The sequence below is a fragment of the Vicugna pacos genome, chromosome 21 (assembly GCF_048564905.1).
Source record: "Vicugna pacos chromosome 21, VicPac4, whole genome shotgun sequence".
In the NCBI taxonomy this organism is placed as follows: domain Eukaryota; kingdom Metazoa; phylum Chordata; class Mammalia; order Artiodactyla; family Camelidae; genus Vicugna; species Vicugna pacos.
This window is the reverse complement of record NC_133007.1, coordinates 29,305,225-29,320,948: the sequence shown is the minus strand read 5'-3', so window position 1 is coordinate 29,320,948 and position 15,724 is coordinate 29,305,225. Positions and strand designations below refer to the sequence as shown.

At 35.9% G+C, this 15,724-nt stretch overlaps 1 protein-coding gene across 1 annotated transcript in view; it reads right to left on the bottom strand.

Moving 5' to 3' along the window:
* The window catches only part of RNF115 (ring finger protein 115), a 53,218-nt gene that overhangs the window by 13,453 nt on the left and 24,041 nt on the right, over window positions 1-15,724 (bottom strand). The window contains exon 4 of the mRNA XM_006212433.3: window positions 5,920-6,131. Within this exon, the coding sequence (XP_006212495.3) occupies window positions 5,920-6,131 (212 nt within the window). The remainder of the gene's footprint in view (window positions 1-5,919; window positions 6,132-15,724) is intronic.

Below are 15,724 nucleotides of genomic sequence, written 5' to 3'. Positions count from 1 at the left end.
CACCCACCTTGGCTTACCTGATGGCTGCTGCCAGACAGAAAGGCACTATCACTTTCTTAGTGATTCTCCACAGAGACAAGCATCTGATATTTCACTTTGTCTCCCAAAATAGTCACAACCAAGCATTTATAAATCAAAACATATTATATTTTTATCTATTACTATCCTTTTATTTCTCTTTTATATTGGTTGGAAAATAATAATAGACGTGCATGCATATTTTAACTATGTTTTATAGGTTATATCAAGAACTCTGAATCAGGACAGTAAGAGATGACATTATAATAAAGTTGTTACAAAGGGGAGATGTGTCTGATATAGCCAAGAACCACATGACTTATATGAATCATCACACTATTTTTTCAAGTTATATTAAATTGGACTTCTATTGCCTGTAACAAAATACATAACCAAATAATATCAGATAAAGTAAGGACTAGAAGAAAATATAGGAATAATTTTTTTAAATCTTGGAATAAGGAGAGACTCCTTAAGCATGGTGAGAAATCTAAAAGATTGAAAGATTTGATATCCTACAAATTAAAAACATCTATACAACAAAATTACCAAGGACAAGACAAAGGACAGAATAGAAAGAAATTTGTATTTGCAACATATATAGAAGATTAATATCCTTGCTACATACAGAACTCCTATAAAATAATTTTTTAACTTCATAATAGGAAAACTGGTCAAAGGATATTAATAAACAAATCACAGAGGAAATATTAGTATCAAATAATGACATGAAAATAAGTTTAATCAAGTGAAAAATCAAAGATACACAAATTAAAACAAAAATAACTAGCATGTCTTTATCTATCAGATTAAGAAAGATAAAGACTGAGAACATCTAGTTTGATAAAGATGTTTGACACACTTTCAAATATTCTTGGTGAGACTGTAACAGTTACAGCCTTTCAGAAGGGCAATTTATCAATTTTCAAATGGTCATAACCTTTCTCTCCTGGAATTTCATCCTACAGACACATTTCCATAGACGTTCACCCTCAAGTGAGATACAGCAGTTAGTGGCAAACCAGTATTAACACCTAGAACTTAGAAAATCCAGGTACTTAGAAAATCCAGGTAATTGGTTTGAGGGCAGAGGAGAGCTGCTGAGACAACGACAGATTGAGGTGTTAAGACCCTAGAGAAGGAGCTGACTCGCTAACTGTGTTTGCTGATGCTAGGCAAGAGCAGAAGGCTGAGAATCCCGTGAAAGCTGCAATGGAGGACCACTGTGAAGGAGACAGCGAACCCAGACCTGGCAAAGAATCAGGAGGCCTCAAGCACAAAGCAATTTTCCCTTCAGAGCATTTACTAAATATGGGACTACATAGGACAGCAAATAAAGAACTTAAATGGAAAACTTTGAAAAACAGAGCAGAGACTTAAACAGCACTCTCATGAAACCAAAGTTAGAATACAGGACCTACACTGTAAGAAAGGCTCCGAACAATTCATCAAGCTCTGAACTGAAACCTCTGGAGGACCAGGGGTAAACCCTAATGAGACAATGCTCACCAGGCCTGTGACCCAGCCCTGACTTGACCCGGTGCTGAAAAGCATGGCGACCACCGACCATTCTGTGCGCCCAGGAAGGAAAGGGGAACCCGCTCTGGAGAAGAGTCACACTGCCTGGAGCCTCTAGCATTTGTTATACAAACTACGTACATTCAACCAAAAATGCACATGCCAAACCCCAAGATCAATGACCAAAAGCCAAAAGGAAAAGACAGACAAAGAGAACAGACCCAGAGGTGATCCAGATACTGAAGTTACAAAAAAGAACTTCAAATTATCTATGACTAATATCTACAAATAAAGGTGGAGAATTTCACCCCAGGATTTGAATCCATATGGCAATCAAACTGACATTTTATAAATGAAAAATACTGTATCGGAAATAAGGAATTCATTTGATAGGTTTAACAGCAGAAAACAAGATTAACAACACCAAAGGTGGGTCAATAGAAAATGTCCAAACTTCAGTACAAAGAAAAAAGAATGGAAAATATGGAAAGACATACTTTTATAGACATACAAAAAATCGTAAATAAGGACTGCTCGATGCATTACGGTTTATAATGATGAAAAGAAATCTAAAAGATCTCTAATGGTCCTCATTAGAGAACTGTCTAAATTAATTATTGTACATTCATAAGATGGAATTCTATTCATGTGACAGATCTGGCAGATCTATAAAAAATGATATGGAAAGATGGACAAAATACACGGTTATATGAAGAAAATTAGGTATTAAAAATATCTAACTAGATATTGTCTCTGCCCTCATGGAACTGTGAGAAAAACTTCAACAGGTATAAACACAGGTACATGCACTGGACACTTTATTTTCCATATAAACATAAGAAAGAAATTTTTGAATACATTTTATACATCTCTAATGGTTGGCTACTTTCTTCCTAAATGTGTACCTAGAATGAAAATGTCAGAGCAGTGTTTTCCAAGATAGGTGTATGACCATGAGGTGATTTCACGTAACAGAACATTTTAAAAACAAATTCAATGGTTATACATTTGTTTTAATTCAAAAGCCTGCCAAAATTCTAATGTCAAAGTCAGAGACCAAGAAAATGGTATCATTGAGGATCTGGAGAGCTGGAGAATCCAGAATCTCAAAACCTCCCCATAACATTCAATGGCCTGAGGAAATGGTCAGTAACTTTAGTTCATCTCTATTCCTCCAGTGTTGTTCGAGCAATAACTGGAATCCAATTTAATACAGCCTACATGACAAAATTGTAAAGTTTAGAGCAGCAAAAGCTGCATTCAATAGGAAATGCATGAATTCGCTAATACAGTTCTAAATTATAGACAATGTTTCATTCATTCAGCCAGTCATTAAGAATTTCAGGATGTACTATGTGCCAGGCATTATGTTAAGCTCTGAAGGAATAATGGTCCCTGCCTTCTTGGAACTTAGTCTAGTGGAGAAGAAAGACATTAAGTAACAATACAAAACATAAAACTGCTTTTGTGACCAGTGTTACAAAGTACAAGAGCTCGGTGAGGATGTGCACAGGGACCTAGTAACAGTGTCAGAAAAGGCTTCCCAGAGGAGGTGATATCCCTTGAGCTGATGATACCTAAGGGCTAGGTCTGAGTTAACCTAAGGAAGGGGCGGAAGTAAGGCTGGAGGCAGAACATCCCAGCAATCTAGACAGGAAACCAAACTGTGCAAAGGTCTGTGGTTGAAGGGAACAGAGCAACTGTGGGCGACTACAAGGCCAGGACGGCTAGACTGAAGACAGTAAAGAGACTAAGGGGCGAAGAGGTATGGAATGAAGTTGAAGAATTAGGAGCCTACTTTGGGGACCAAAAGGCACTTTGATTTTATCAATGTTTATTTTAAATCAAAATGTTTTATTTTGTTTTTAAAATTTAATAATGGTACTTCATTTTTAATGTATTTATTTTTACAGTTACTTTCCACTACTGTTTTCCATCTACGTAATGTATAAGAATTAAAAGATGTATTCAGCTGCAAATAGCAGATACTTGATTAAAAATGACTTAAACTGCAAGGACATTTATTTGCCTTAATTAATAAATAGTCTAGAGGCAAACAGTCCCAAGTTTGGTATAGCAACTCAATGAAACACGACTCTGCATCCTTCTGCTCTGCCCCTTTCAGTGTGTCAGCTGTGTCTTCCACACATGGTTACAAGATGGCTATAGCAGCTCTAAGACTCAGTAAGTAAAGAGGTGGGATTCTCCTCAGATTTTTATTTTTTAATAAGAAAGGGAAATTTTTTCCAGAAGTCCAGTAGACCCTTTAGGTTCCATTGGTAATAAGGGTTACATGCCTTTGCCCTACCTGTCAAAGAGCCTTGGAAAGTACGATCTGGCATTTTCTGATCCTATAGCAGGAGACGGTCTCTACTTGAGTGGAGGAAAAAAAACCCAACTAATCACTATATACTAAAGGTTTACACAGGTAATAATATGAAGCTTCTTTTCACAGTATGTTTAAATAAGGTAAAAAAAAAACAGGTCTAAAAAACATTAAATAATAATAATGATGATAGAGAGGGAAAAATTCATCAAGACAGTACTTAAATGACTAAAATGTAGAAAACATGATTTAGAGCCAAAATCACTGAGTTTATGACACTCACACATACACAACACAAGAAGGTAGGGTGCCCATGGCTAATATATTTTACAAGTGATAGGATCAAAATCTTCAAAAGATTGTAGAAACATTGTTTAATATAAAATAAATATTAACCCTATGCTACAATTAATCTGAAATAACATGCCAAATATTCTTTCAGCCGAAGTAGCTAATGAAATAGCTAATTAGCAGACACTGGCTGGCCGACCCCAAATCCATTCTCAACACCCTCCTCCCTTGCCATCTCCTACTACAAAGGACAGAAAAGCTAAATCCATACTCTCCCAGCTTTCTTTACAGCTAGGGGTGGGGAGCGTGTGACGCAATGCCCAGTGAATGGAATTTTCTAGGCAGGAGGTGTAGAGGTGGGAGTGGGGCACTGAGAAAGATTTTCTTTCCTTCAAATTATGGGACAGGTAAACTGCCTCTTATTTCTTTTCATTCCTTTTTCTGTTCTGTGGTAGTGATTTCCACTATTCTGTCTTCTAGCTCACTTCTGCCTCATTTGGTCCATTCTTGGTCCCTTCCAGCGTATTATTCATTTCAGCAACTGTATTCTTCAGCTCAGTCTGGGTGTTCTTTACATGTTCTAACTCTTTGCTCTGTGCATGCACTCTCCTGAGTTCTCTGATCATCCTCACAGTCACCACTCTGAACTCTTTTCTCATGTAGATTGCCTGTCTCCTCATCACTTATTTCTTCTTCTGGGATTTTATCTTGTGCCTTTGCCTGGAACATGTTCCTCTGCCACCTCATTCTGTCTAAATTTCTATTTGTATTTTTGTGTAGGTTAGTTGTTTCTCAACCTTGGAGAAGTGGCCCTCTGCAGGAGATGTCCTATGCGACCCTGCAGTGTACTCCCCTCTCGTCACACAGGGCCTATGGCCTGCTGGTCCCAGGGCAGATTCTGGCCTGTGTTTGAGGACTTGTTTTACAGGTTGTGAGATCAGTTTTCTAGCTTCTGACGTCTGCTTCCCTGGTGTGTGAGGCTGGTCTAGAGGTTGGCGCAGGCTTCCTGGTGGGAGGGGTGGGGCCTGCCCACTGGTGGGTAGAGCTGGGTCCTGGCCCTCCGGTGGGCAGAAATGTGTCTAGGGGCATGTCTAGAGGCAGCTGTGGACTCGGCCTTAGGCAGTGTCTGCTGATGGGTGGGGATGTGTCCCTACCTAATTAGCTGTTTGGGCTGGGGTGTCCCAGCTCTGAAGCCTAAAGGCTGTTGGGTGGGGCCAAATCTTGGTGTTAACGTACAAGCAAGATGCCAGCCTCCCAGATGGAGAGTTCATTCAGATGGACCCATATAATAAAGATTTTAAAGTACACACTGAGTATGGAGGTGTGGGGGGAACAACGCAGGAAGCAGTAAATGGAGAAAAGGGAGCAGACAGAAGAAAATGGATGAAACAAAATCCCTGGAGAAATAGGTAAGGAATGGGTCAGGAACATGAGCTAATGGAGTTCCTTTGAAAAAAAGAAAGGCTACCTCATCTCAGTACCTTCTGAAATTTTGATAAACATATCACCTAATATCCGAGATATTAATGAAAAGGTCAACCAGAGACCTGTATCGTTAGTTTTGCTGTCCTTCAGTTTATCATCACTCATTAGCTGGTACTGGTTGAGTACAGACATTCAATTTGGCTTCATTTTCATCCTGTCTATATGTCTCCATCTTGTCCACAAATGTAGTAAGTATGACAATCTTATAAAGATTAGATTAAATATGTCCTTCATAGAAACGACCCTTAAAAAGAATGTAACTAACAACACCTTGCACTCACCCTTCAAAAGCTGGGGATCTCTCAGGACGAGCACTTCCTCGAGACCTGTACCTCCGAGTCACTGGCAGCCGAGGTGGCCGACTTGGTCCCCAGAAGTCGGTGTGTGTCTGGTGGCCCCTCTCATTGGCTCTGTTATCTTGGTCCAGTAGACTGCTACTTAGAAAGGGTCTAAAATCTTGGAAAAACATCGTGGGGTCCAAATGGTCCCAGAACTATTAAAAACCAGAAATAAAACACATGTTACTGGTTTCAGAAACGGGAAAGAGAAAACAGGAAGAAGAAGTACTGAAAAAAAGAGAGGCATAACATTTAACGTTTCAGAATTCAGCGGTTCCAAATCAGAGACGTGAACGTTCCTCCAGTTTCATGGAGGAGAGAAGTCTTTCAAGTGCATGTGTAGGGGAAGAAATTTATATACCAAGAAACTTAATTTCCTTCATACGGAAACAAAAAGCCAGTAGCTGGATCCTTCACACTGAGCTCATATCCACATGATTCTGACCAGTTTCCCTTGCTAAAATGAAAAACATGAGCCACAGGTGATCAGGAACTTCTGTCCTAAGTATAATCAATCATTTAGATCAACGTTGTGTTTTGTCACAATGGCATCCACATTTCCCCTATAGAATAATACAAGATTTAAATATTCACACATTTGTAAAAAAGCATCATCATCACAAATGAAGACATATGTTCATATAACACTTCTTACGATTTATAGAAGGTTTATCAGAAAAGGGGAGTGTCAAAGCTGTGCCAAAGCAATGCAGGAATGTCTGATAAGACCATTCTGTTGTACACTTTTATTTTATCACTAAAAGGGTATATTGGTGGGGAGTCTAGGGGAGGAGTGTATATGGGAAGTGGGGTGATATTTCTTAGGTTTGGTCGATGAATTACTAATCAGAGTAAATGGAGAAAAACAAGTCACCTCTGAAATAATTTAAATTTTATTTATCTGTACATCAGATACTTCAAGAGTTCCATAGAACACTACTTAATTCATTCCATCCAACCAAGTGCATAACCTTGGTCACATCCTGGTCTTTTTGTTTTAACATTTTAAATCAAACAAAAATTTATTATTTAATGTATATTTAATAACAGGGACATAAAACTGCTCAGCACATGACCTTAGGTCTTAAAATCCCAAAAGCACCTCCACTTCAGACTGATCCTTTCTTCCAGAGACCCACACTAACAATAGCCTCCTCTAGAAACACTCAGAGGAAGGGTTAGCAGCCCAACTGCACATTAGGCTGAGCTAATTCCAGAACCATCTCTCGTCTCAATCTATCTTCCAATAACTTGTCACATCAATTCCTAAAATTAAGAAGTTTGCTTAGGTTTGTCAATAGTTATTTTTTTGTTAATTTTTCCAGATAATAATTTGTTTCTTGATTTTCAAAGATGCTTCCTCCCCTTTTAGAGAATACACAATCATAACATTATAAAAATGTAAGTGCAGAATATAAACTATAAAATGCAATACAGCCTCCATTCACTCAGCAGTGACCAGTTCTTACCCTTAATTTTAACCCACTATCCAGATGCTGATTTGATATGCAGAATTCCAGATTTTTTTTTTGAGAGTTAGGGAATTTATTTTCATTTTTTGTTGGTTTCTCTTTTTTTGCCTTTTTAAAATTTTTTTATTTTGTCGTTGCTTGTTATACCATGAAGTCAAAGAAAAAAGGGAAAACTCTGTTATGTTAGATAGGGACAAATGCTACAAAGAAAAAAAAAGAAGGCTTGCAATGAATGACTCAGAACACACAAAGTCATATCAATCTTTTCAACTGCATGTATGTTTTATATTTTATACAGTCTTTAACATTTTTATAACATAGTATTTGATGCATGTAAAATAACATAATAAATGAAGTATAAGAAAAGAAAACACACTCCCATGTAAATCATCTTAGTTCACGTGACAAAAGCCACTGAAACCCTGTGTCTCTCCCTTCCCCCAACTTCCAGAGGTCACCACTACCCTCAATTTTTTATCATTCCTTTCTTCTCTTTATAGCTTTACTACAAACATACATACCTATAAACAAAACGTGCCTTATGAAAGGACTTGCTTTTTTGATGCCACATATGTTGATGCATTTATTTTCACACACACTTCATGCCACACTCTCAAAAATCCTTTCTTCTCTCAATAAACATATGGATTGTATCCAGTTTTGTGCCATTACAAACAGCAAGTATGTACATTATTATATGTCTTCTGCTACAGAGAGAGAAACATTTCTCTGTTAATGGTCTGTACAACTTCATATGGTCTATCTATCTTCAGCTTTACTAGGTAACTCCAAATTGTCTTCCAAAGTGGTTGTGCCAATTCACACATCCACCAAGAGTGTTTAGGAGGCTCCTCTGTACTGAATCCTGGCAAGCACCTGGTATCATAGGACTTTTGTTTTTCAGTTCTTACCAGTCTGCGGATAGAAAATGGTGTCTCATTGTGAGGTTTTTGTTTTTGTTTATTTTCTGTGTATAAGAATCAACAGGAGGGCTTACTTTAAAATGCATATTCTTTGGCCCTACTCCAGAAAGTAAACTCAGTAGGTCTGCGGTGAGTCTGAAAGACTCCCTTCAGCATTTTTTGCATAGATGGTATAGACCATACAGTAATGGATTCCCTCAGCTATTGTTTATCTGGGAATGTCTTAATTTCTCCTTCATTTTTTTTAATTTAATTTTTTAAACTGTTTCATCCAACTTTTTTTAAATCTTTTGGGGGGGGGGGGTAATTAGGTTTATTCATTTTTTTTTTAATGGATTGAACCCAGGACCTCAGGCGTACTAGGCATGCACTCTACCACTGAGCTATACCCTCGCCCTGACCCCTTCATTCTTGAAGGATAGTTTTGCTGGATTTAGAATTCCTGGTTGGCAGTTTTATTCCTTTCAGCACTTTAAATATGTCATCTCACTGCCTTCTAGCCTTCACTATTAACCCAACCTTGAAATCTCAGGGCAAACACTGGTGTTTGGATGAATTCCTACATCTATGTTCATAAATGAACTGACCTGTAACTTTCCTTATGTGTAATATCCTTGGTCTGGTTTGTGTACAAGGTTATACCAGTTCAATAAAATGTACTGCAAAGCATTCTTTCTCTTTCATATGAACATCCTGTAGCACAGAAATAGAACCACTGGGTAAAAGCACTTTAAATCTTTCTGGAAAGTACCCTCAATGGGCTACACCATTTTATACTCTGACTAGTATACAGCATACATTCTCTAACACTCTTACCAACCTTGTTTTAAAAAAATTTTAATTCTAATACTCAATCTAAAGAGCAAAAAAAAAAAAGTGCACACTAAAAACATCAGTAAGATTTCTTTAAATACTAGTGAAACAATGTCTTTTCATTTCAACTGCCATTTGTACTTCTTATCATATCAGACTTATTTCCCTTTGTTTTCTAGTAACAGCCTCCATCTGTTAAGAGATCTCTCTGGTTTCTAGTCTGAAAAGAGCTCTACATCAGTTTTTCTTGACCCAAAATTCCAAAGCAAACTTAACATTTAAAAATCCAAAACTATACTTGCCTTCAGTAAGTGAATAAGTATGAGCAGCCCTCTCCATGTTCTCCATCATCTGTCTCACTTAGGTAACATACAGGAAGAAATCTACGATTCCTTCACTATACGAATAAAGTTCTACAATGTTTGCTCACAGAAAGGAGCTCTCAAAGCAATCATTATCTTCATTATAACTAATGTAAAAACTAAATATTCAAAATTTTTGATTAGAAGAAAAATCAAGCACCAAGCTCATAATATTAATATGTGCACTGATAATTACACGAATTATCACATCTCCTATTACATAAAAATTTTGAAGGAACCCAAGCTTAGAAGCAGCTTCAACATCAGTTTTAGGCATTTTGCTACTTGTTTGGAAACTGCAAATTAATGCAAATGGATAGTAACAGTCAATGTATTTGTCCCAATCATATTGCACACTAACCATAGAGCACAGGATAAAAAAGTATACCACACAGATTTATACCAAATCGACCCTAAAGATAAGAACAGCTTCAGGTCATTTACCTCTGAGCTGACTTAAACAAATAGGAGAGGAAAAGATAGCTCATACGACAAAACAGAGTATTCAAGCCATGCCTTATATAAGTTAAAAACAAACATAGAACACTATTATAAAGTTTTGGTGAAACATTCAAAAGAATCACAGAACAGTTTACTTGACAAATTTTGTCTTGAAAAACTGAAAATGTTACTCTGAATTTGAGGTAAAAAGATGATGCTTCAAAAAATGTGGGCTGAAATGTCTACATATTTCAATATAAAAAAAGATGGGACAATATATCTTCCATTTAGCAAAATCTGCTGTAAGCTAACCACAATCACATCAGCACCTCTTAAAATATTATGGTCAGTTCCTTCAAAAGTTAATGTTACAATATGGCCCAGCAATTTCACTCCTAGTTATATGTCCAAAAGAACTGAAAACATATGTTCACAAAAATTTATACACAAATATTCATATCAACATTATTCAAAATAGTTCAAAAGGGTAAACAATGCAAATGTCTATCAACTGATGAGTGGATAAACAAAATGTAGTACATCCATACAACAGGGCAGCCATACAAGAGAATGAAGTACTGATTACATGCTGCAACCTGGATGAATCTTGAAAACATTATGGTAAGTGAGTCAGTCATAAAAGTCATATATTGTATGATTCCATTTATATTAAATGTCCCAAATAGGCAAATCCATAGAAACAGAAAATGGACAGGTGGTTTCCTAGGGCTGGGGAAACTGGGGAGAAGAAAGGAGCGACCACTAATGGGTACAGGATTTCTTTCAGGGGTGATGAAAAGTTCTAGAATTAGATAGTAGTGATGGCTGTACAACTTTGTGAATATACCAAAACTGCTGAAATGTAAACTTTAACAGGGCAAATGTGAATTATGTCTCAAAAAAATATTATGGTCTATAGGGATGAGTCAATTGAGTGTCAACAATTTCAAATTTATTAACCTTTGAAGTGCAATTTTGAAAAAAGTTCACAGGCAATTTTATGAAAGCATTAAGTCAAGATAAGGAGCATAACCACGCCTCCAAATATTTTCTAGGGCCCTTTGATAATCCCTCCCTCCTGTCCCTCTTTTCCCCCAAGTAACTGATGATTCTTCCATGGTCTGCATTCTCTAGAATTTTTGATTTTCTAGAATTTCATGTAAAGGGAATCATATTGTACGTGCTCTTTGTCTGTCTTCTTTTACTCCGCTCTATTATTTTGAGATTCATCCATATTTTTACATGTATCAATATATCAATATATTATATTGAACTGTATGCCATATACTTTATATTGCTGAGTAATATTCCACACTATGGACATACCACAGTTTGTTTATTCATCCATCTGTTGACAGACATTTGGGTTGTTTCTAATTTCTGACTATTACAAATAGTTGCTATGAACAATTGTGTACATTATCTTCAAGGAGTGGAATGGCTGCATCATATGGCTGACGTACTTTTATCTTTTTAAAAATCAGCTAACATGCTTTCTAAACTGGTTGTACCATTTTTACATTCAATTTCAGTTGCTCTACAACCTCACCAAAAGTTAGTATGGTCAGACTTTTAAACTTAAGCCATTCTAATAGTCATGCAGTGCTGTTTCATTATAGTTTCAATTTGCATTTCCCTAATGACTAATGATGTTGAGCATTTTTTTTTTTTGCCATCTATATAACTTCTTTGGTGAAGTAGATTGCTCAAATCTTCGACATTTTCTAAAAATGGGTTGTTTTCATATTATTCTATTTTAAGAGGTCTTTATATAGACTGGATATAAGTTCTTTATCAAATAAATGATTTGAAAATATTTCCTCCTGGTTGGGTGGCTTGTCTTTTCATTCTCATGAAGAAGAGCAGAAGTTTTTAATTTTGATGAAGCCCAATTCACCAATTTTTTCTTTTATGGATCATGCTTTTTATGGCTCTAAGAACTCTGCCCAACCCAAGATCACAAAGGTTTTCTCCTATGATTCCTTCTTCAAGTTTTATAAAGTTTTACATTTAGGTCTATTATCCATCTTGAGTTAATTTCTGTATGTGGTTTAAAGTATACAAGCTCATAATTTTGTACTGTGGATATCCAATTGTTTCAGCACCATTTACTGAAAAGGGAATCCTTCTTCTCCTGGACTGCCTTTGTACCTTTGTCAAAATCAGTTATCCATAACATGTGGGTCTGTTTCTGGACCCTCTATTCTGTTCTTTTGATTTATCTTGATAGTAATACCACAGCCTTATTACAGTAGCTTTATAATAAGTCTTGAAATAAGGCAGTATATAGTACGCCAACTTTTTTCTTCTTTTTCAAAGTTATTTTAGCTAGTCTATGTACTTTGCACTCTCACATGAATTTTAGAATGTGCTTATAAATTTCTATTAAAAAGTTGACTGGGATCTTGACTGGAATTATAATGAATCTACAAATGACATCCTAACATTGACTCTTCTGACCCATGACCAGGATATATTTCTCCACCTACTTAAGCGTTCTTTAATTCCTCCAAGTAATATTTTATAGTTCCCCATGTTTAGGTCTTACACATCTTTTCTGAAATTTAAAGTATTTCATATTTTTATACTATTATAAATGATACTTATAAAATTTCAATTTCCAACTGTTTATTGCTAATAGGTAGAAAATACAATTGATTTTTGTATGTTTTTCTTGTATCCTGTAACCTTGCTAAATTCACCAGTCCTAATAGCTTTTTTAATAGATTCCTACATAAAAGACTATTTCAATTGTAAACAGTCTTACTTCTTCCATTACATTCTGGACGCCACTTATGTCTGTCTGTCTCTATCTATCTTTCTATCTTACCTTATTACATTGGACAGAACCTCCAGTACAATGTTGAACACAGTAGTGAGGGTAGACATCCTGGTCTTGTTCCTGATCTAGCTGGAAAATACTCAGTTTTTCACCATTAATTATGATGTTAGTTGTAGGTTTTTAGTAGATGCTCTTTGTCAGATTCAGGCAGTTCTCATCTATTTGAGTTTGTGGAATTTTTATCAAAAATTGATGTTGGATTTTATCAAATGCTTTATCTGCACCTATTGAGATGATTGTGTGATTTTTATTTTTTAGTGTTACTATGGTGAATTACACTGGTTGATTTTCAAATGTTGAACTGACATTCAAATGTTGAGCTAAACTTGCATTTCCTGGGATAAATCCCACTTGATTATATATTGTTTGGATCTATTTGCTAAAATTTTGTTTAGAATTTTCACATGTATGTTCATGAGGATTTACCGGTCCACATCAACCTCAAAAGTTTTCTTTCCTAGTAATGTCTCCGAAAGGTTTTGAGGACCTAAGTTACTTTTATTTTTTAGAATTTTATTTTTGAAAAGCATTTAAACACAATTATTTAACAGCCCACCAACAAAATATAACCAATTTTTTTGGTCAATAAACATATTTCAAAAAATCATATAATTTTTATTATCTTTAGTGTGCTTTTTCCACAAAGTATCCCATTTTGAAAGATAAATTATATGGTTATTATATCATTATAATAGCCATAGAAGCATTATACCTTTAAACTGCCATTGGCAGCAGAGTTAAATGACATTAGATTAGCTGTTCCAAACACCTCTTCACCTTATTTTGAACTGCACATGGACCCAAAAGAAGTTTTAGGAGAAGCTAACTCTTTATTTGTGGTTTTAGATATTAGAAACCTAGACTATATCTTCATTTTAGCTTTTATTAGCAAACAGGTAAAAAAGCATAGGGCTCTCATTTACCATGAAAATAAAGCTTCTACTGAGAGGTAAGGATGGTTCAATAAAATTATTGCAAATCTAAAAACTACAAGGAAAATTTAAAAGACCGACATATTGAAAGATCTATCTCCATGAAACAGATTTATTTGTTCAATAAATAAAGGATAACTGAAATAGTTTTTTAAAAAGAACAATAAGCATTAGAATGACTATCAGGAGCAGTAGATATTGAAAGAAAAATAAAAACAATGCTCATCTTGAAATTAGCTCAGGGATGTCTAGAATATAATGCTCAAAAACAAATGGAAATTAAGAGGTTTATAATATGCTGGCTGGCAAGACATTGCCCTCAAAACAAATCTCAAAATTATGGCTGCCACCATGGCAAATTTCTAAACTTTACAAAAATACAGAGCATTCAAGTCCCATTCACAAACAAAAAATATGATATACAATGCCCCTTCCACCTTCCAATAATGTGAATACTGTGCCATAAGTTCATGATTTTCATAATTTTCAGTCTCTTAAAAGGCACCTTTTCCCAAATGAGCTTACTTTTATAAGCTATGCACTCTGGTCAGCAGGCACTCACTGAACAAAAAACTGGCAAGGATGATATTAAGAATGTTTTCTGTTTTACCCTTCTTCCCTTAGCTACCATTGAGTTGATGTTACAGTCTTCGCTGGCAACAGTGTTACTGGCGTGAACTTTGTATGTACAGAATCACAGAAAGATAGTTATTCTTTTAACAACTGTTGAAGAGTTCAGGTGTTTTACTTCACATTTCCAAATGGACTGGATATGAAGCAGCTAGCCATGAAATGAGCTCTTTTAATTCTTCATACTAAAAATGAGACAGACGAAAGATTCGGTTGAATCTATTCAAACTTTAGGGTCCAGTCCTGGCTGCAACTGCTCAAAGAACCCAAGCTCTACCTGGCATCTGAGTACATGCCCTCTGGCTGAGACTGAGAAGAGCAGCAAACAGGTAAAGGATAGTTTACTTGGGGAAGGACAGTTTGAAATCTTTAACTTCTTTTTAGTAGGTTGAATCATTTAAAATTACCATTTTTGTAGATCAAAAACACTAGAATATCAATAATTTTATTTCATTCAATTTAACTTAAATTTATATTGTTCTTGATTATTTCAGAGCCTCCTCCACAGGTCCCAGGAGCATATACAAAAGGGCATGAGTTGGTACTGCAGTCTTTTTTTTTTTTTTTTTTTGGATACTGCAGAGTCTTAATGAAGGTAGAAGCAAATCCACAGGACCTAGCCCCAGACTCCTGCTAACTACAGGCTTAAATTACTAAACCCACAAGTGAAGAGGGAAGAATCAGAGCTTTTATGTCCACCTCTGACCTCTTCATTCATTCCTCACCACTCTTCCCTACCAAAGGACTAAAGTATCTGATTGGTGAATGGCAAGAGCCTAACATATGCTGATTCACATTTCTCCAATAGATGGAGTTCATGTATGAGAAGGCTGCACAAATGCAAAAGAGCTGATTCTGTGTATGTGTGCCTGCTCAGCAGTCTCTCTCAGCCGGATCATCCCGTGTAGACATACGATGTCCATGTGGCCACAGATCAATTGTGCTCCCTAATTCAGCTAAATAAAAACTAAATTTTTATTTTCATCTATTTGGTATCTATGTTTTATTTCTCAATATGTTCTAGACTCTGAGATGGAAGGAAGAGGTATTGACCAATGATCAACCATCACATATAACCAGACATGTTTAACAAAGGAGAACAGTTTAATAAATATACAGGTATGAAAAAATACGAAGTCATAAAAGATTTATGTTATAATCCTAAGTAAATTTTAAAAATCAGAAATATAATATGGTATTTTTTTAAAGAGTTGCAACATTTTATTAAAAACATCTAGTCCAACCCTCCCATTTTATACAAAAGGAAACTGGGCATGGAAGGGTTAAGTAATCTGCTCAAGGTCACACAGCTAGTTGGTGTGTGAAAATGACC